Source organism: Xenopus laevis, chromosome 5L, assembly GCF_017654675.1.
Source record: "Xenopus laevis strain J_2021 chromosome 5L, Xenopus_laevis_v10.1, whole genome shotgun sequence".
NCBI classification, from domain to species: Eukaryota; Metazoa; Chordata; class Amphibia; order Anura; family Pipidae; genus Xenopus; species Xenopus laevis.
This window is the reverse complement of record NC_054379.1, coordinates 54,568,720-54,592,320: the sequence shown is the minus strand read 5'-3', so window position 1 is coordinate 54,592,320 and position 23,601 is coordinate 54,568,720. Positions and strand designations below refer to the sequence as shown.

At 36.5% G+C, this 23,601-nt stretch overlaps 1 protein-coding gene across 1 annotated transcript; it reads left to right on the top strand.

Moving 5' to 3' along the window:
• Positions 1-2,420: 2,420 nt before the first annotated feature.
• Positions 2,421-21,894, top strand: unc93a.2.L (unc-93 homolog A gene 2 L homeolog; the record flags this gene model as incomplete). Its single annotated transcript, NM_001093376.1, is given in 9 exon segments — positions 2,421-2,460; positions 9,287-9,456; positions 11,233-11,414; positions 12,282-12,511; positions 14,901-15,032; positions 15,488-15,702; positions 17,815-17,950; positions 19,945-20,076; positions 20,671-21,894. Coding segments are annotated over 8 exon segments (1,383 nt in total). The 5' UTR covers positions 2,421-2,460; positions 9,287-9,372.
• Between the last annotated feature and the right edge of the window lie 1,707 nt (positions 21,895-23,601).

Below are 23,601 nucleotides of genomic sequence, written 5' to 3'. Positions count from 1 at the left end.
GCGCTGCTCCTTCCCCTTGCTCTGCCGGTTCCTCTATGGCACGTGCGCCGGTGCGATTCCTGGTTTATGCGCCGGCGTGATGACGTCAAGTGCAGGGGCGCGAAATTCAAACAGTATAAAAGGGGAATTCAGTGTTCTGCTAACTGCCCATTGTTAGGTTCAATTTGCCTTGTTCCTGGGTGCTTTATAACTTGTATTCTGATTGAACTACTGTGTTTTGACCCTTGCCTGCCTGTTTGACTCTTCTGACTTCTCCAATCCTGATTCCTTGCCTGTCCATTGACTATTCTACATTCTCCAATCCTGATTCTGGCCTGTCTGACGATTCTCTGCTTGTGCTGGCCCGGCCTGCCAGTTCCTCGTGGTGTTCTTCCTTCCAGTATCCTGGTGAGACGATTGTGCCCCTTTGCTCGTCCACCAAAAACTGCAATGCATATTCAAGAAGGGGCCATGCCAGTGATTTGTAAAGGGGAAGCAGAATCTGTATGTTTATTTTTTTCCCAGGCATCCCCAGCTTGGGCATTCTCAATAGAGTAAAAAGTTAGGCCCTCAGTGACACTGATCACTAACATATTGTAACTCCCACTGAATCCTGGTACTTTAAGGGGCCCATTTACTTAGCTCAAGTGAAGGAATAGAATAGAGGAAAAAAAATATAGAATTTCGAATGTTTTTTTTGGCTACTTCGACCATCGACTACGACTTCGAATCGAACGAACGATCGATCAAACGAATAGCGCTTAATCCTTCGAAGTCGAATGATTTAACTTCGACAGTCAAATATCGAGGGTTAATTAACCCTCGATATTCGACCTTAAAGGGATACTGTCATGGGGAAAAAAAAATTTTTCAAAATGAATCAGTTAATAGTGCTGCTCCAGCAGAATTCTGCACTGAAATCAATTTCTCAAAAGAGCAATTTCAATTTTGAAATCTGACACGGGGCTAGACATATTGTCAATTTCCCAGCTGCCCCAAGTCATGTGACTTGTGCTCTGCTAAACTTCAATCACTCTTTACTGCTGTACTGCAAGTTAGAGTGATATCATCCCCCTCCCTTTTTCCCCCAGCAGCCAAACAAAAGAACAATGGGAAGGTAACCAGATAGCAGCTCCCTAACACAAGATAACAGCTGCCTGGTAGATCTAAGAACAGCACTCAATAGTAAAAACCCATGTCCCACTGAGACACATTCAGTTACATTGAGAAGGAAAAACAGCAGCCTGCCAGAAAGCATTTCTCTCCTAAAGTGCAGGATCCCTTTTAAGTAAATTTGCCCCTAAGTCACTAGTACTCGGCTGTTGGAAAATTGTGTGTATTGTTCCCTTTTGTTCACTTATACTATGACCTTTTTCTAGTCATTTTTCTTGGAACTGAACATTAATAAAGTTGCTCCTTGGGATTTTTATTTGTTTATAAGATTTAGTTTCATGTGCAGTTAAAAAAAAGCATGTCACATTTTTGATTTTTTTTTTTACTCCAAAGTAATTCATGCTGTGGTGAATTAAACGTTTCACTGCACTGGCAAATTTAAATTTAGATATACCCCCTACACCGCTGAGTAATGGACTCCTCTTATAGTGTATCTTCCATAGAGGATCGTTCAGGACTCTTGCACAAATATTTGATTACTACCCCCGCAACAACACACTGATAGACTCCTCTGTTATAACAGAGGCATGGACGCCTTTTTTATGCAGTATGTGGCAGGGAGTCGAAATCACAGGAATAACAACAATTGATACACAAAAGTCTCACACCTTTTTGAATTTGAGTGGCTTTGTTGTCCTCTTAGACATAATAGGTTTATCTTCCAGTGCTGGGAAAAGCTAGACCTCTTTTGATTTGCAAAAGTTTTATCCTCTTGAGAAATTTGGTACATAATAGACTTACCTTTTAAGTCACGAAGACAGCTATGAGATATTTATCCTGGCATAGCTGATCACTGTAATGTGCTCCTGTAGGCTAATGCCAGATAGGGCTGAAAAGCATTTTTTCAATTGCCACCATTGCTACACAAGCATCTTGTTTATATAGTGTTTCTGAAGCAAACAGATCAGTTTCACCAATAGGGTAACAGTACATGATATTTTCATTACTTTAAAACACTTTCATTTTGTGGTGTTACTGTTCCTTTAAGTACCATGCATCTGCTATTACATTGGAATTTAGGAAAAATGCAACGGCGCTATTAAATGGGAGCTGGGGTTTTCCGGATAAGGTGATGTTTTGTAATTTGGAATTCCAAGAAATATTTGTAATGCAAATTCTGTAGGGAGAATTTGGAAATAAACATCCTTTCTTATGACAAGTGGGAAGGGCCACCATAAGGGGCAGTCAGCCAATGAGAAGTGAGAGGTGGTTAGTATGTAATCTAATGTTGGCTTGCTGGCCTGATTCCATTAAGCAGAGGATCTTCAGTAGCTCACGAGTGCTATGCAAAACTTAAACTGGCAAAACGTAAGTGAATATCTGTTTTTATGCTCCATTGAACTTTAGTTCACACTTTTTAATTTTATCCTGTGATTATACAGCCCATGCAATATGAGACCTTTGTTACAGCGATGTCCATTTTATATTGCAATATGAAAGCTTGAAAAACATTCCAACTTAAGGAGTAAGGGAAGCACCAGAAGGAACCTTATGGACAATTAAATGTTCAACTGCTACTGCAGGCTAACACACAGTTCACAGTTCTGCTTATTCTCATCATCATCACCTGATCAAAGCAGGATGAATAGCTGCACTGTATGAAACAATTGCTGGATTGACTCCAGAAGCTAATCATATGAGTGGCCACATCAGATAAAGATATGCTTACTCTGTGACCAGGCCAACCGTCTAGTTATATTAATATATGTCTATTTGAAGTGTAACCAGGAAAGTAGCATTAGGGCAATCCTGTGATTGAAGAGGCCAAACATGTTGAAAGTGTAGTAGGGTTCTAACTGATGAGCAATATATGTTTGTGACAAAGATTATCCTTATGATCTACTCAAGGGGCCCTTAAATAAATGTTACTGTGGTCCCAGCAGCTTCTGGGCCACTACATTTAAGGATAGATAATGCAATCTTTATTATAATAACTGCCACCTTTCTTCAGTGCTGCCCATATCTGAAGAACTTGAATGTTTCATTTAAACTTGGAAATATTGAAGTAATGCTATCATTTCAAAATAGTCCTGTGGATTTATATGCCCAACTATTAGTGGTGGGCAGTATTTTCCAATCTCTTAAATTGCTGTTTTACTGTATGACCTCAGTTATTAATGCTGGTGCAACATGTGGAAATGTGATTTTTGCACTTTACTGCATTAAATATTATCCTGGCCATCTGTGTTGCATGTGGGCTGACCATTTGTACACTGATTTATATCTCAGTCCCAGGATTGGATTGGGCTGGCAGGACACTGTGGAAAAAACCCTAATGGCCCCTGCCAACCCAGGCCAACTCTCTGCTGGAGACTGTGAGTGCCCCCACCCGCGATCGTGGCATACAGAAGGTAAATTTGCATGGGCATGCACAGGAGGAGGGCAGGTTGGCGTCGGTTTTGAGGTCTTAGCTGGAGCTTGCTTCTGGTGTATGGGAGTCTAAAGTTTTACTGTACGTTTTAATAAAGGGGCTACAAATGGTACAGGCATAAATGCAGGTGGATGCACAAAAACCATAGATTTCTTGTGACTAAAACAATAGGTATAGTATGCATGACCTTCTATAACACCTAACACAGCATTTCTATTGTATTCTAATCCTTTTATAGAAAGCTACATTGGCACTTGCGGATTTAGGAAACAAAACATTTTTGTGTAGTGAATTTTATGTCTGAAACATGCTTGGAACAAGTTAATGCCGATCAAGCAATACAAGTATTCCACAATTTGGCTGCTGGAGGTGATATTTGTTACAGAAGAGAAACTTTACAAAATGAAGCAGATTTAGAATGTTTAAATTGTCCTGGAAAAAAAAAATATATTTTTTTGTTTTTCCTTGGCAAATTAAGGGGCATATTTATGCATATTAAGGGTCATATTTATCAAGGGTCGAATTTAGAGTTTATGGGAGTTTATAAAAACTTGCATAAAGTCCCATAAACTCAAATTTTGAAAAAAAAAATACAAATTCATTTAAAAAAAAAAAAAATTTGGGTGAATAGGATCGACCCGCAAACTCGAATCAAATTCGAGTTGAATTTGATTGAATTCTTTCTAATTTTTTTAGGGTTGCACCGAATCCAGGATTCGGTTCGGGATTTGGCCAGGATTCGGTATTTTTCAGCAGGATTCGGATTCGGCCGATTCCTTCTGCCTGGCCGAACCGAATCCTAATTTGCGGACAGGGAGGGAAATCGCGTGACTTTTTGTAATAAAACAAGGAAGTACAATTTTTTTTCCCCTTCCCATCCCTAATTTGCATATGCAAATTAGGATTTGGTTCGGTATTCATACAAAGGATTCAGTGGTTCGCCGAATCCAAAATAGTGGATTCGGTGCATCCCTAATTTTTTTTTAAAAATAAAAGGTTTTTTTTTTAGCTGTAATATTAGTGTGGAGGCAGCCATCTCAGTGCATTGTGCCTGATACTGAGCTTTGAGAAGGAGCCAGCACTTCAGGATGGGATTGTTTCTCCCCTTCCCATTGTAATATACCACTACCCTAGGTTCGTTTGCAGTGCTAAAAGTGCTCCCCAGTGGTAGACACGAGAATAGCACCCAAGCAGGAAAAAGCAGAGGGTTTCCTGCTTTGGTGCTATTCTCATGTCTACCACTAGGTGGGGCTTTTAGCAATGCAAACAAATCCTTCAGCAGAGGTGTCAGGTAGCTGCTATCTGGTTAGCTACCACCTTATTCCCTCTCTCTCTGTTGCAGTTCCTAAAGGCTCTGTCTAATGCCCTCTCTTGTTCTCACTCTATACTACTTCTCTATGCAGACGATATCCAGATCTACCTATCTACTCCTGTCATTTCCATGTTACAGATTGCCTTTCTGCTATTTGCTTCTGGGTGTCACAACGCCACCTAAAACTGAATCTCTCTAAAACAGAGTTCCACTGAAAGCAAATATGACAATGACCAATATTTGTATAACAGGAAACATTGAGAACTAATCCCCAGCTTAAAATGTACAGGGTGATAGCTATTTATTTATATTGCACATGTTGCTCACCAATCCCTTGGATGTTGCTCTCAGTGGTCTCAAACCAGGTGCTTATTTTTGAATTCCTGTCAAATATTAACTGCATAAACACCAGGTGTACTTTCAAACAGAGGCTCCAGTAGGCTACCAGTCCACATAGGGGCTACCAAATAGCCAATCACAGCACTTATTTTGTACCACCCAGGGACATTGTTCATGCTTGCGTTGGGCCGAACTATTTTTACATCTAAAAGTTGCTCACTGGTAAAAAAATGTTGGAGACTCCCGCCCTGACCCAACAAGTGCCATTTCAAGCTATACCTTGTTTGGCAAGCAAAAAGATACATTAATTGAGTAATTCACCTGAGCAAAACCTGTCATTTTCATTAAGATATAGAATATCACTAATTGTGCTTTTTTTGTATTTTCAATTTTTTTCTAAATGTAAGTTAATTAAAAAAATTAATTGGTGTCATCACTTTTCCATTTTACACAAACGCTAAGCTAGATTGCTGATCTTCTGCAAATTCACTTTGCTGGAAATTCACTTCACTGAATGATCAAAATGGCGCAATGGCAGGTGCTTATGGCATGCTGAAAGTAAAGCTTTCAGTCCATTTTGTTTTGTGATACTTGCTGCCATGGGCAATAAGCTACACCAATCCTACAAAGAAGAACTGGTAGCAGTGGCTGGAGGTTTCAGGTATTTGCAGTGGTTTTGCTTGCAAACACTTTGGTGATCAAAGTGCTACAATTATTATCTTGGCACTGATTCAAATGGCTTATTTTATAACATAGCAATTAGATAAATTAATCAATACAACATTGATTCAACATAGATACTGGCAAGGGCAAATATATTCAGATGAATAAACAAGGAATGAAAAAAAAAGCCATGGCACCAATTCGTATAGAAATTCAAAAAGCAAAAATGTTCCCATTCTTTATAAAGACCTAGTGACAGCAGACATGATTTTGGCCTTCGGTCTTGTGCACATTTGTCTTTATTTTCTGATTTTTCATTTAATTAAATTTGTCCCAACAGTCATAAAAGTTGTGCAACATCTTTGTAACAAGGCCACTTTCAGACATGGTCATATATCTGAATATATAGTTTGCCATAAGAAAAACAGGGTTCTGGCTCCAACGTAATCTGTAAACCGTTCATATAGCTGTAATATATAGTTGGCCATATCCAAGATTTGTGTTGCAGATAAGATGTTGAGGTATGAAAGCACTGGGAAGGGGTTCATTAGTAAATACAGTAACTCACCATACAGTGGAAGAGGTCCATGTTGCCACTCTCAGCCTTCATCTTAGGGAGTGGAACAAACCATATAGTTTCCATAATTTTATTGAAGTTTTACAATAAAACATGCAAGGTTACACATTTTCAGACATCCAGGAGTTAGAACAAATGTCCCAAAGAGCAACCTTGCCCTCAAAAAGTGAGTCTATAAAATCAAAATAAAGTAAACATGTCTTTTTAAACAAGAAACCATATAGATGTAGAACAGGCACTGCAAGAACAGTCTTCCAAACCAGGCATGTAAACTCAAATGTTTGCTTATTTATCAAAAAATCTGAATGTAAAAATCTCAATCGAATGCAATCGGCAAAAAAACTTGAATACCTTGAATATATCAAATTTATAGGCTTAAAAAACTCACCTCAAATTTATCGTAAAACACCCGAAAATCGTGAAAAGGCACAAAAAAACTCTAATTTTTTTAAGTGAAACTAGTGTTAGCCTTACGCATTTTGTGCTAATAAACACTTAAATGAAGAATGCTTGAACAAATTGTCCATCCAGAAAAGATTCCTCCTTTTGATCAGCTGGAGAAGATCTACAACAGATGCTGTGTAAAACAGCTGCTAGAACACTAAGGCTACAGACACACATGTGGATACTTGCCGTGTTTTCGGCGAGGTTCGCGCCACTAGCTAACCACAGTGTAAATGCACTAGCATAGCATGCCATTGCTAAAAGTTGAAACCACAAGCATATTTATGCAGCATTCAGCTTTTTTTTAAAGACCGTTGCGCGGACTGCGCGGAAAACGTGCCAAGGATCCGCATGTGTGTGTCCGTAGCCTAAAAGGAGTAGTCATAATATAAGAGGGTCAGTAGGGGTGACCAAGTTATTAGCATTTATAATTGCTCTGAATTCTCTGTGAATACTAATGGCACTTGGATATTCAAGATAATAGGTGCATATGAAGGAAGCAATGATAAGATGAGATAATTAGATACATTTTTATTGTGCACCGAACATCGACAAAGGGCTACTGCTGAATCTTCAGATAGATGTAGAATTCTATTGTTTCAACCTGCATAGCTGACGATTCAGCTCTAGCGTAGTGAAAATGAACAATCTCAGGAAAGATAATTGTAATTGTAACATGTATGGCCACCTTAACCTGTAACCCACACTCTGAAGAACAAACACCAATCTAGTTTATTTTTTCAGAAGAGTGTGGTACCAACATTTTAGATGCCCTTCAAAATGATCTTGTATGCTGGCCATAGAGATAAAATTGCCATGCTGCACTGCACAGAAGGGTGCCACCTGGCCGGTATTTTACCAGCCTAGTCGGTAAAAATGATGGTTGATCCCAATGTTTTTAATAGGGAAAAAAGATAAATATATATAGGAAGGCCAGTATTTTTTCCAGGCCTACCCCTGGGATGAGGGGCAACGACCCAGGGTCCCATATTAAAAAATTAGAATCACTAGGAAATGAGGGGCTGCAAAACCAATTGCCTGTTGTCCTTTAAGGGGGGGGGTGAGATCATACTGTATAAATATATAATGGAGGCTATACAATAAGCTCTGTGGAAGGTTACTGACCAGAAAAAATCTTCCCAGATGATACAAGGGCATCTCATTGAAATAAAGAGAAAGAAGGTGTTATTTTCAGGTACAGAGTGTCTTTTTCATGGCAACTACGTTGTAGAAATTTCTTTCTTTCTTTTAGGTTGTACTGGTAGGTAAAATAAATAGATTCATGAAAATATTAGGTGCCTTTTATAAAAGAAGGAAATACAAGGTTACTGTTATTAATGCAACATTAATCAATAAAGTGGGCAGGATGCCCTGTTGGAGTCACCTAGAAGATAAATCGTCTTGAAAGCATGGGTCACTTGTGGAGATTCTTTCTCTGCTTGCTTCTTTTAGAAGAAAGAGAAAAAACAGTTTCCATTCTTCAGAGCAAAACCATCCATTTGGAAATATCTATTAATGATTATTATGAGAAATGCTATAATAAAGGCAATTGGAATGTGGATAAGACTAAAAAGACATTGGGACACTTGGCAGTCCTTCAGGCTAACCTGTATTTCTCATTAAAATGTGAATTATTTTTGTTTATTTATCTAAGTGGTGGAGCGTTATTTGTTACTTATCTTTAGTGATGAGAGAATATGTCCTGTAGCTTTTCAGAAAAATAAGTGAACTGCATTGCAAGTAAATGGGCGTTTTTCTCCCCCACTTTTTTCATGCAAAATACAGTCTATGGGTAGTTTTTTTTCCGCAGCACCTTTTCCTCCACAGAATACATTCTACTGCAATAAAACACGGAGGGCCATATTTTCAATGGTACATAAATGTATTAAACATTGACAATGTAAAATTCTGCATATTTGTAGCCAAGTGTAAAACTCTAGATAGAGGCGTCAATGTTTTTTAAATCACTTTTCATGCAAAAATGTCTTTGTCTGAATTTGTCTTATTCATTTAAATGGATTTTGCCAGTACTCAGTTGGTTTAGGTATAAATTAAGGTGCTAGTGTGGTATTTAAAAATACAGTAGTTTAATAAATAGTGCTTAGTAATGGATGATACCAACAATTATGATGCATTGCATTAATTTGCATGCAAGGGCAATAACGACGTTTTATAAATATGTCATTTATATATATATAACTTTCTGCGCTTTTTTTAGGTAAAGTATATCAATTTTACACAGCTTTATAAATATGCCCCTTAGCTAGACCAATTGCTCATTATCTAATTAAGTAATTTGCCATATGCCCTTTTGAACTTTTTGATGTGTAACTAGTAAATGATTAACAGTACAGAACTTTTAAAGTTCAATTCCAGCACTACGGAAGCCTCACATATTGACATTGACATTGGTTGTTTTGAATTGCAGAGATTCACTTACAATACTGAGTTTGAAGACAGGCGAAATAGAACTATTCCTATAAGAAGGACACTGAGTATAACGAAAGAACTGAAATGAAAGAAATTAAAAATATCCTTATTGTTTCTTTTGGGTTTTTGCTATTGTTTACAGCTTTTGGGGGACTTCAGAGTTTGCAAGTAAGTAATATAAAAAATTTATCTTTTATACATTAGAAATATATATATGTTTGTGTGTGTGTATGTATATATATATATAAATATATATATATATATAAATATATATATATATATATATATATATATATATATATATATATATATATATATATATATATATATATATATATATAGATATGTAATGTAAAAAAAGTTAAGACAATGGAGTTCTAAACAATACAAAATAATGTGGAGCTGGTATATTAAAAGAAAGGTACATTTTACAGAGCAGTAATGTTCAATACAGCTTGGTAAAATATCACATGTAATATTTATTTAATAATAGTCACAATTGTAATTCTTAATAGCATGCAATATTTATCAGTAATGATTCAGACGTATGTTAGAACTCAGTGTTGCTGCTGAGCTTAGTGTCAGACTGGAGATCTGGTGCTAGATGCAGAGGGCTATACAGGGCACTGTTGATTTGATCAGCCCTCTTACTGTAGATCCAAGCCTGACAACATATGGTTATCCTTAAGGAGTATTGAAAGCAATCATCTCATTGGCTGCTCTGGAGTGCTAGACTGAGTTAAACGGGTTGTTCACCTTTAGATTAACTTTTAGTTTGATGTAGAGAGTGATATCCTAAGACATTTTGCAGTTGTTTTTCATTTTTTATTCTTTGTGGTTTTTGAGTTATTTAACTTTTTAATCACCAGCTCTCCAGTTTGCAGTTTCAATAATCTAGTAGGTAGGGTCTCAATATGGAATATGAATAGGAGAGGCCCTGAATAGAAAGATGAGTAATAAAAAGTAGCAATAACAATAATTTTGTAGCTTTACAGAGCATTTATTTTTTAGATGACCCCCGTTTGAGGGCTGGAAAGAGAAAAAGCCAAATAATGCAAAAACCAATTGAAAAAAAAAGAGAGAGATAATTCCACCTAGATGAATAAAGGATAAGTGAGCATGTAATTTTATTCATGGGTTAATTTCGGACACCTGTTTGTTAAGTTTATCACAAGAGAAATCATGTAATGCACTGATATTTGCAGGGCCAGATTTACATAGCAGATGCCCCTAGGCCTGCTGTCATTCATCGTCCCCCAGTCCCCTCCACTTCCTTTGTGCACATGAGCAAATTTTCAGCATTGGGTCCAGAGTACTGGGGATTGGTGCACAGGAAATTTTAAAAACTATTGTATCTCCTGCAAAACCCCAGTGTTTCTGAACCAATGCGGGTGTGTTTGGGCAGGATGCTGGTCCCCCTAAAATTCTACCGCCCTTGGCCTTTCCACAAATTCGGCCTGGATATTTGTATGTGCATATACAGTATCTTTATCTGACAGTGCTGTAAATGGGAAGTCTGGTGTAATAAACAGGGCCAACTTTACTCTAGAAACCAGGATGTGGTTTCACTGGAAAATAATTCGATTACCTGAATAAAAAGATAAGGAACAATCATTTGTCAGGGTCAGTGACGCTCGTCAGCCAGATTGCATTTTTAATAGGACCTTGTGTACCATATAAAAATGTATCGTAAAGGTGGACTACCCCTTTAACCAGGGTGATGTTAGTAATGTCAATATTTCAGGGGGGCTGCCAGGATTTACAAATGGGATTTTTGTTCAGGCCTGTCAGTGCTTTAAATTTTCTGTGGCAGTGAGTGATTTATATATAAAATGTATTACTACATAATTTTTGGATTTTACTGAATATGCAGATAGTTGGGTTTTATAAAAATGTGATATAAAATTGCTTACGTAGCTGATCATATTACTTTTATTGTTACAGAGCAGTCTCAATTCAGATGAAGGCTTAGGAGTTGCTTCCCTAAGTGTAATTTATGCTGCACTTATTGTATCTTCTGTGTTCGTTCCACCTATTGTTATTAAGAAGATAGGCTGCAAATGGACCATTGTTGCTTCTATGTGTTGCTATATTACTTATTCCCTTGGAAACTTCTATGCCAGCTGGTAAGATCCACATTTATTGTATGTAATTAATTTAGTAAGAAATACAGAAAAGTGTAAAAAGAGACACATGCAGAATTACTATCCAACTGTAAACAATAGGGGTGGTTGTTGGGTGCAAGATAATGCCTTATATCACAAAGGGAGACAAATATTGACTGTTTATTTGCCCAGAAACAGCTTTTTATTGTTACCCACAAAGCAAGTAACATACTAGGATATAAAGGGGAACTAAATCCCCCAACTATTTAACTTTTGGCTTCAATGAATAGTCCCCCCATCCCCTACTGAAGTGCATTATTATCCATGTTGGTGGCCATCATTTTTGGCATGTCAGCTAAATTTGCAGCTTGCATGATAGTATATTTTTGTGTCCTGATATTTTCGCGTCCTTCTCCTTTTGAACCCTGATTTTACCCCTAAGAAAAAGCCGACCACATTTAGGTTCACTGTTTGACTCAGAAGAGGCATCTGAGATGTCTTGAGAACTCGTTGCCACCGTGTGGTGCCTCTATATTGCAGGTCTACTTAACTCAACTTGTCCTGTCAGCCAATCATATACTGTAATCATGTATAATCATCCTATACCTTTGCCAGTTTCTTTTGTTTAAATATCACTAATTCCTCTTTATGTTTAACAGTGATTTCCAACTTTTGTAAAAAATCTCTTGTTTTATAAGGCTTTCATGTGCCTAAATTAAAGGTTAATTGGTTAATGTCTTCTGAAATCAGTTCATTACCCATTTACAACACCACCAAAATCATGGAGAAAAAGAGACAAACTTCACAAGGAAACGTTGTGTGACTTCGAAAAACGAAGCTTTGCATATTTATATATACACATACAATGACATTTTTGTTTTGTTTTAGGTATACCCTTATTCCAACATCTTTAATTTTAGGATTTGGAGGGGCACCATTGTGGGCTGCAAAATGCACATATTTGACAGAAAGTGGAAATCGCTATGCAGAGAAAAAAGGAAAGCTTGCAAAAGATATTGTTAATCAATACTTTGGCCTTTTCTTTCTGATATTCCAATCATCTGGTGTGTGGGGAAACCTTATTTCATCCTTGATTTTTGGCCAGAATTATCCTGCAGGTAAGAATACCAAACAATTTTTATAGGTTAAAATTTAATTTCACAACTGGTCATGTTTATTTTTCCTGGATGCCTGTATGAGCTCTTCCCATATGTAACAGGAGTATATGCATTTTAGAAGTATGTCACTAGAAGGCAACAACCTCTAAGGTTGGGCATGTTTAATCCCCTGGAAGATTATGTGAGAGGGACAGGTGCAAAGAACTGGTGCCTATAAAATTGGGCTAAGAAATGGTACAGGCCTTCTTGGCCTGAAATAACATCTTGGATGGCCATACCACAAATCAAGGCCCTTCTCCTGGCAAGGCTTGGTAGGTGCAGGTTGGCATGTCTCACAAGCTAGTGGCTGGTTTGGCCAAATAGCTCATCTCAGCGGTTATAAGCAGTTAGGTTAGTTAGCAAGGGCAGCTTTCCCAGTACCCCCCCCCCCCACACCAAGGAAATGGCTGGGGTGCCTAGGCTAGAACAGATACCCTTTAAAAACAAATTCAGGCAGTGATTGCGTCGTACAAAACCGCTTCCATACGTCAGAAAGAGAGAAGAAAAAAAAAATTCCCATTTCATGTCAACTAGGGATGCACCAAATCCAGGATTCGGTTCGGGATTTGGACAGGATTCGGCCTTTTTCAGCAGGATTCGGTATTCTGACGAATCTTTCACGAAGGATTCGGGGGTTCAGCCGAATCCAAAATAGTGGATTTGATGCATCCCTAACGTCAACCTTGCATATATTAACCTGAAACCATTAATACTGAGAAGGCTGAAGTACAAGTTTCATGACTGTGAAGAAAGTTCTACAAGCTAAATGTTGTTGGTTCACTGCAACTCTGCAAAAGCCACAGCTACAATGCAGAGATGGCTGAGACTCATATTCATATTGTGTCAGATAAAACTGCTATGTGGCTGCTGCCACTTAGTCTAGAGATGTCAGCAGCAATCCATTAGGATCAGTAATAACATAAAGTGAAAAAAAATATCTGTTTATCAAGCACCAACAAATATACTATTTGTTGTCAAAACATGTCCTAGTTTATATGAGAGGATTTGATTTTATAGCCCTGTGGAGAGCCATTAATGACATTTGACCCTTTTTAAGAACTAATCCTATTGTATTATACAGACCTTATTAGATGTATAAACATGAGCCTTTCCCCCTATTTAGTTAAAAGGAGATGTAAAGTCAAAAAAATTAAATTCCATTATCAGGTCCACTGCAAAAAAAGAAACTTCCCTTCACTATACTTTAACGCGATATTCTGCACATCAGTGTCCCCTTCCCTACACACACACAAATTACAGCTTGCACATGTCTTTAGACAGCCGGTGGCTCCTCCAAGTTTTGAAAGGCTGGGGGGGTTGTTTCTTACCGAGGTTAGCCTTAGTGAGAAACAAACGCATAAATGATTGTATTGAAGTACTGCAGCAATCAGCCATCTAAAGATTTGTGAAGGCTGTAGCTGGTGCAAGAGAACAGAAGTGCAAGGAGTACTTTTTGATACAATAACTTTAAAGAAAGGGATTTTTTCACACAACTTCTGCAGGGGGATTTGTATGACCACTACTGACATATTGGTACTAGTTTATTTGTTTGTACCTCCATGTAATTTATGACATCCCCACCTACCTGTCCACATCTAACCTATCTCTCAGTATTTGTCACTGCTCCTTATGCCCCCAAATAAAAGGGTTTTAAAGTAATAAAAATATAATGCGGTGTTGCCCTGCACTGGTAAAACTGGTGTGTTTGCTTCAGAAACACTACTATTGTTTATATAAATAAGCTGCTGTGTAGCAGTGGGGGCAGCCACTCAAAGTAGAAAAGGCTCAGGTTACTCAGCAGATAGCAGATAAGCTCTGTAGAACATAATGGTGTTATGTTATCCACTATTTAACCTGTTCCATATAGCCTTTCTTCAATTTCCACCATTGAAGAAACTCTGCTTGCGCTCCTCTTCAGAAAGCCATCATGCGGCACTCCTCCCTGCCTTCTTTATAGGAGATAGCCAGGGAGGAGAAATTGAGTGGTCACATGATGGATCCCCGCCATGTCGCCTTTTCTGAAGAGGAGTGCTTAATAAAGACTTTGCAATTCAAAAGCTTAATTTGTCTTCTTGTTTTTTTTCGATGTATTCTAATGAATTTTTTTTTACATTTTTTTTATGTTACTGGTAATTTAATATACAGATGGGAAAGACAACAGTGCCATTAATTTCAGTGTGAAAACATTTGCCTTTGGTGTGACGCATTGTATCTTCACATAACTCAATTTATATTTGAAGAGTTGAATTATTCTTTGAAAAAAAGATTTGTTTCCCTAGTTTATAGTTACGTTGATCGTGCAGTACATATGTTTTGTGTGTGGGTTTAATATATTGACTTTTTTTTATAGGCTCAAATGACAGTTTTACTGACTATTCACAATGTGGTGCAAATGACTGTCCAGGTACCAATTTTGGCAATGGAACTGGGACAACAAAGCCAACCAAAAGCTTGATATATACTCTTTTAGGAGTTTATACAGGTAGGTTCCTTCCATTGAACTTGACATACTTAAAGGGTTTGTTCACCTTTGAGTTACTTTTCAATATGATGTAGAGCAGGTGTCCCCAACTTTTTTCACCCTGAGCAACATTCAGATGTAAAAAGAGTTGGGGAGCAACACAAGCATGAAAAAATGTTCCTGGGTGGTGCCAAATAAGGGCTGTGATTGGCTATTGGTGAACAAATCAGTCCCCACCTGTGCCCACATGGGGGGCAGGACCTACTGCCTCTATAGCAGCTGTTGTCCCTCATAAACAAACCCTATCATTTTCTGCAGTTCTGCATGATTTCATTTTATGCAGTATTTAAGGCAGGGCATAAATATTTTTTTTATATAAAGCTTATATAGTTTATATAAAGATTTATTTAGATACTAAAGTTAAAGACTGAAAATGTTAAACTGATTTCAAACACACAATCATTTATATTTTGTAGGCAGTGGAGTACTAGCTGTTATACTTATCGCTGTTTTCTTGGATACCATCAATTTGAGAACAGATCAGCTGAAACCTGGAACTAAGGAAGAATCCTTTTCCAAAAAGATCTTGGCAACTGTCAGACATCTTAAAGATAAACGTCAATGTCTTCTTATCCCCTTAACAATGTACAGTGGATTTGAACAAGGATTTCTTTCTGGTGACTATACAAAAGTAATAATACAATAATATATATTTTAATCTATGATTTCTACATGTTGGAAAATTGATACCATGTGTGTCCATACTACAATATACTCTATACCCCCCAAACAATGCAGGTCTCTATAAAAATATATTGCATAAAACAGCTTGCATGTAAAAACCCTGCTTTAGCTATATAAACCATTTTCATAAGAATATACTTTTTTAGTAGTAATCCTAAATGGAAAATTGGCATTTTAATTACTATGGGCCGGCCCCTGGTATCTTACAATGCATGGTGCACCCAAACGAACCACGGCACACAAACATGTGGAAAGAAAGAAAAAAGGCCCATAGGTCACGTGTCATATTGGCATACAGATGCCTGTCTATGAAAAGCCAGTTATTCTGTCTTTGTAGGAAAACATTGTAGGGATGGTTATTAAGGAAACACTGTTCTCATCAGGAGCACACAGTCCTAACAGAGTCCATATGTCTTAATACAGTAGAATTCAATTTCTTTTCAAGTCAGGCAGTAAAATAGAAGGCAGTCATACTCTCTGTAGGAATGCCTTTATGATCACCTTTATCTTGATGTGTGGGGGAGGATATGCAGCATTGACACAAAATCTGTCAACCTTTCTATTTACTGAACAACAATAAATAAATGAATTGATAATAAATGACAACAGGATGGAAAATGGCTGCACAGTTTATTAACAAAAAATTGTTCCATTTTGGTATTACCGTAAATAACCGAGCCTGCCTTAATCATTAAACTCAAGCTGCCAATAACTTTGCTAAATTGGCTCGGCCTTATCTCCAAGCCAAAAGCCTATGAAATTAATTCTTGATATTCTTCATGCTGCTACAATATATATAGTTTTTATATGAAATAACCTTAATTCTAGTAATAAAGGACGATTCTTCTGCCCTACTTTTGTGTTATGCGGTTACTCCAGGCACGTGGCGCTATTTATAACCTTGCACCACTCACCTCTTCAAGTATACATTAGCCAATCAGCATTGCCCTAAAGTTTCATTTGGGGCATCTAAATAATTACAAAAACATATAGCTATGGAGCCATATGATTTAAATCTGTTTGTTTGATAGGAAAGGCCAACAATTACTGTGCCCAGTTCAAACACAAGAAATTCCTTTGTAGGTCCTGCTCATGTACACAAACCATAAAAAATCAGTTCATAGTACAAGTATGGGACCTGTTATCCAGAATGCGCGGGACCTGGGGTTTTCCGGATAATGGATCTTTCTGTAATTGGGAATCTTCATACCTTAAGTCTACTATAAAATCATGTAAACGTTAAAACAGGCTGGTTTTACTTCCAATAAGGATTAATTATATTTTAGTTTGGATCAAGTACAAAGCACTGTTTTATTATTACATAGAAAAAGGAATCATCTTTAAAAATTTGGATTATTTGATAAAATGGAGTCAACCTTTATGTAATTTGGAGCTTTCTAGATAACGGGTTTCCAGATTATGATTCCCATACCTGTATTACTTTTAACATATATTTATAAAGTGCAAACATATTCCACAGGATTGTTCAGTAGAAGTAGATGAATAGGTCTGTGAGCTACAGTGACTAGCAAAACAATCAATACTATGCAAATGAGTAAGGAAGTAAGGAAGGAGCATACTCATCCAAAATACTAATCTTCCCTCTAGTTGAATACCTATTACATGGTAACCCCTTTCTTTAATGCAAAATAGAAAAACATATATATTTTTTTTTTTACTTTCATTATGTTTTACAATCAATTTTCTATGGGTATGATTCTGTTTACCATGTTCATTTTACCTGCTCCAATTTTACTACAAGACAAATTTAGTAGTGCTCTTTTACTAACAAAGGTACAAAATTACACAAATGCAGTTGGCAAGAGCAGCCAATCAGCAATTAACTTTCAGCATTTTAGTACAAGTAACAAAATATAAGCAAGGTATGATTGGTTGCTGTGGATAGCTGCCCTAGAGCAATTTAACTCTTATTGTTTGTTTTTCATTAGTCTCAGCATTTTTAATTAAAATTTTAGATTAGAAAATGTTTGTAACTTTTGATTAAGAATTGGAGAGAATAATGTATATTTTTGTTTTTATGTGTATTTTTTTTATTTAGTCATATGTTACCTGCAGCCTTGGGATCCATTTTGTTGGCTATGTAATGATTTGCTTTGCAGCAACCAACGCAGTTTGTTCGTTGTTGTTCGGACAACTTTCCAAATATACAGGAAGGATATGTCTTTTTATTCTGGGTAAGATACAACTAAAACCATTTTATTGGGAAACATTCAAAGTGCACTAATACTTAAAATAAAGGGCTATTGCAATAAAATGGCACCAACATTCATATCATTCCTTTTTGTATAACCTTTTGCATTTTTTATTATTTATTACTCAAAATATAATTCTATATGCAAAACCCTTGTACCTCCCTATTGAGGTTTTTTTTTTAAATATTGAAATATTTTTATTACATTTACAAAATTAACAAAACTCTAAGAGGCAGATTTATAAACATTCCAACTAAACTTTTTACCATGATTTGTGAGTTTTGTTTGTCAAATTAGAGTTTCAGAAACTTGAATATTCACAATTTATTATGTGCAAACAACTGTAATATAACAATTCAGCATCTAAAAGCTGGTGACTTTATTTAGAAGTCAATTTAAGTAGTGATGAGCGAATCTGCGAAAAATTCGTGAAACACATTAAAGTCAATGGGAGTCAATTTTTTTTTTACACACAAAATTCTTTTTCGTGGCTGACAATTTTTCTTACACCAAATGCATTAAAGTTAATGGGGTTTTTTTTCTCATGGCGACTTTTTTTTGTCTCTGCAAGATTCTTGTCTCTGCAACTTTTTTGTTGAAATGATTTTTTCTGCAGCAAATTTTTGCGGCAGTTTTTCAATAAACAAAATTTGAGATTTTTACATTTTCGAGTTCTTTTTAAATGAAAAGAAAGACAGAGTAGAGAGGTACGGTAGAAGGGGTACCAAACAAGAGGATCTTTCCTTTGACCCTTGGGCCAACGATTGTATCATAAAAAAGGTGAATGCAGGCCATCGAGAGAGGACTGCATCAAAGGGCTGATGTGGTCCTTGTCCCAGTGGGAAAAACAAACCTGCCTGATTGATATCTGGCCGATTTTATGCACACCTTAAGTTCAGAATATGCTGTTAGCATGAAAAAGATAAAGAAATCAAGTGTTGTGGAATGATGGAAATCCTACTTATCTGGTCGAAAACACCTTAAAATGCACCCATTAAGGGGCTTATTTATTAAGATTCAAGTTGTGTTTTTCATGAAAATTCAAGTTTGAGAGTTGATTGTCAAAACTCACATTTTTGGTTTAAAAATAAACTAGAATTTTTTGGAGTTTTATTATACCGACCCTAAAACTAGCTTGAATCCGAAAATACGCCATGTAAAACCTGTCGAGGTCATGTAGGAGTCAATGGCAGAGGTTCGTTGAACCATTTGAAGTTGTTCATAGCCTTCATGCTGTTCAAGTTTTTTTCTGAGGGTTTTGGCCAAAAACTTGATCAATTCGAGCGATTTGAGTTTTTTTTTTTTATAAAAAACTCTAACATTCAACATTTGATAATCAACCCCCTAAATAACGATCAATGCATATTATTTGCATTTTGAAATACCAACGATTATTAGACTATAAGATGTTTTGCATACTGAGCTTTTTGCTATTTAGACTAAAACTTTGCAAACTACTTGCTTCAAGTAAGTCCATTCTATCTTCAGCAGACTCAAAATCCATTGACCAATGACTGAATGAACATAAAGTCATAAATCATATTCATATAATATGCATTAGTTGTTAAACTGTAGAGCACTTTGAGCCTCAATGTAATAAACTCATATTCATATTTATTTACTTTGGTGGGATATTATATGAGTAAATCAAAATAGTAAAGGAAGGAGAACTCCAGCAGACTCTCTGCAAAACTTTTATTCCAGGTTGTGGTTACACGACATGTTTTTCGGGTCGATACCCTTTATAAAGTTGATAAAAGGTTATTGACCCGAAATTGACAGAATTAAATGACAAATAAGTACCTAGGTGAATAGTTTAGGTGGAATATCTAATTAATATCTATAATTTAAAAAGTTTGTATAAACAATCTGCAGCTCTATGATTTCTTTTAGATGTATAGATTTTTAAAATTTTATTAATATAAAGCTATAATATATATAATGATATATAATATATAATTTACTTTTATATTTAGCTGCTGTATCTAATGCTGCATGCGTAATCGCACTACTTCTATGGGAGCCATATCCAAATGATTTTGCAGTGTTCTTCATATTCCCAGCCATCTGGGGCATGGCAGATGCCATTTGGCAGACACAAACAAATGGTAAGTTTAACTAATATGCAGTTTGAGCATTTGAAATTTTTCTTACATTGAAAATGCAGTTTGTATATTGTAAAAAAAAGCAGAACATTTTGGAGCACCATTCATCAAGAGCATGGGATCAAGCATATAGGTTCATGGGCATAAGGGGCATATTTTGCCTATAGAGTCCCCTACAGTACAGCAAAGGGGAACTCCCCAGCTCTCCGTTTGCTTATTTAGGATTTTAGAGGCACATTTATGTTACAGTATGTTGAACCCCTTTTATTTGTTTCCTACTACTGTGACTTCTTATTTTTATGTTGCACTTTTCTTTTCACTTTCAAATTTTGATAAACGAACCAGTGTTCAGTCCGCAGATTCTGTTAATTTTGAAAACTAAATAAAAACATTATTAAAAAAATAGAATTTGCTTTGTTTTCGTCCTTTGATATAGATGCCCATAAAGGTGAAAAGGGAACTGTGAGAACTGTTTTCACAAATATTCACTCCCACTAGCTGCACAAACTAATACATTGACATTCATCTGTCAGTTTTCCATAAGCAAGATCACCAATATGTCTGTTACAATGAATTATTTACAATTGTGTCTTTCAGCTCTCTATGGGGTATTATTTGATGAACACAAGGAAGCAGCGTTTGCCAATTATCGCCTGTGGGAGTCTTTGGGATTTGTTATAGCTTATGGTTATAGTACATTTTTATGCGTCTCTGTCAAGTTGTACATTTTACTGGCAGTGCTGTTAATAGCAATTGTGTTTTATGGATTTGTTGAATATCTTGAACATGTTGAGCACAAAAAAGCAGCAAGCACTACTATTTCACAAAATGAGGACGGTAATTCACTGTGCAAGCAGACAGCTATGTAGCTGTTTGCTTTGTATGAATTCAGTGGCATAACATCCAGGCCCTGGACCCTACCATACCCCATGTGAAATTGCAGGCTTCCCTGACACATGCTTAATCAAGGGTCACCGGCTAGTGACCTGCAATTTCTGGTGTGTCAAGGATGATCCGTAATTTTGGGCTGGTAACTTGGGGCTGGTAACATGTTGGCCAGCGGCCTGCTACCAAGGTAGTTTCACCACTCAATTAATTTGTATCCAACATTTTAATTGTAACATTGCTGATTGGTAAAAATATACTTTCCCTAAAGATTGCATAACAAAAAAATTAAAAAAGTGAGTCATAGAACATAGGATTGTATTTAGGTATTATGCTCTAATTTAAAATAAAAGGTTTTTTTTTTTTAACTTAATTTTATGCTTATCTCTTTTGCTGATCTTATGTTTTATTATTTTAGGTAAATGTAGGCTCAACAGCTCCAAAGATCTTTATGATACATAGTGACATTGGCAAGTATAGTTTTGCCTGATTTAACCACCAATGTAGGGGGTAAGCATGAGGCTAATGTAGTTGTTGTTCCCCACAGCAATGTTCATATCATAACAAGGACCTATGAAGACCTTTTATAAGAGGACCACATAGCACTATGTATTATTAAAGCAGCCGAATTAATATCCGCCCAGCCCTCTTCCATGTATCAATCATGGATGCCACTATTTAGGCCCTATACACATTATAGGCCCATTAATCTGCAGACTTGGTCAGGAGTGACAGACAATGTTAAACCCTGTATGGTGAGCTTTAATCCAGCTTGCAACTGAAGTAGTATGCACTATACAGAAGAAATACTGGATGTAGTAGGAGGGGTTATTTAATTTGTGATGTGTGAATTAAATAGGTGTGTACATTCAAATATTTTGTTTTATTTAGTGGTCATTTGGGAAGTATAACGTTTCATACAGCATTGCTATATTACATGTAGAGTGATATACCTGGCTAAAGGAGAAATGTACCCTTGTATGAACGTATAGTAATTGTTGATGTTACAGGCTCTTTAGGTACTATTTCTAATTTAATCTCTATACCATCTTTTTCATGAATAAAATGCATTAAAAAGGGATGGAGGCAAGAAACATCTTCAAATTGTAAAAAGGGACATCTGCCATTGATTTTTATATGATTGCAACAGGTTAGTATTTCGAATTCGGATTTTTAGCAGCCTTGGAGCACAAAAAATCTTTTTCCTCTAAAAATGAGATTTCCCTCTAAAACTCGACCAGAAAAAATTGATGCTTCATATATAGACCCCCTAGAGTCCGCAGGGATGTTAAACACTACATTCATTATACATTTACAGGATCATATCTTGGTGTGCACTGCCAGATAGTATGGTTTACTTCCTAACTGCTGCCTGATAGGATGGTGTTTTTCCCTATGCATTGCTTGTTAGGATGTGCTGTACTAATGTGCTGCTTGATAGGATGACGTTACCCAACTTGTCATTGCCTGCTAGGATGGTGTCATCGCTACCTTTGTCCCTTGTCTGTTCTTTAAAGGGATACTGTCATGGGAAAAAATTTTTTTTTCAAAATGAATCAGTTAATAGTGCTGCTCCGGCAGAATTCTGCACTGAAATTCATTTCTCAAAAGAGCAAACAGATTTTTTTATATTCAATTTTGAAATCTGACATGGGGCTAGACATTTTGTCAATTTCCCAGCTGCCCCTGGTCATGTGACTTTTTTTTTTATATGGGAATGCTGGTTCTTTTGAACATTTAGAGAGATATATATATATATATATATATATATATATATATATATATATATATATATATATATATATATATAGATAGACAGACCTCCCAACAGCCGAAACGTTAGCATATGTCTAATAAAGAAACTATACATTTATAAGACCTGTGAGTGCGGCTTCTACTTGGGAGGATTGTGCACACTATCAATGGCACGCACCCAGGCAAACATTGACTTCTAAACGTGAGTGCTTTGAGCATTGGGATTATCTATTTCTATACTCTGAAAATAGATAATTAAATTCCAGTAAGATTCTGCATTTGTATTGCATTTGCAGTTGGTTCATTTCATTGCAATCATGCTGGACATTAATCCCATAATAAAGGGTCAAAGAGTATAGTGAGATAAAGAAAATATGCTGCTGGATATGTCCTATTAATGATCAGCAGCTGTAAATGTATAATGAATATCCATCAACAGTTACATTTTTAGATTTGGGTCTCAAAAAAGAACCTACATGTGTACAAGGCCCTGCTCTTATCTCTGTATTTTTAGCCCCATAAGGAAGGTTTTCAGATTCAGATCTTATGATTTGCAGCGAGCGCTAGTGGATGTTTAGCTGTGCAGGTTCTAGAAGGTACAAATACTAGACAATATCTTTTTGTTTTTAAGAGTAAAGGTGCAACACAGTAGTAATTTCTAGTGCTTGCTAAGTTTTGTTGTTTTTTTTTGTGCAAAAGGTAAAGTGAAAAACGTTAAAGTGAGTTTAAATCTCTTGGAAGTGTTGTGGCTTGTGCAAAATACATTGAGAGGCCACTTCTTATGTATGGTATCAAGACCGACGTGTATGCTGTTCCTACTAACAGACAAATTCCATAACCATCTGGTGCTATAAGAACAATTACCTCAGTATTCCATCACAGTCTTTC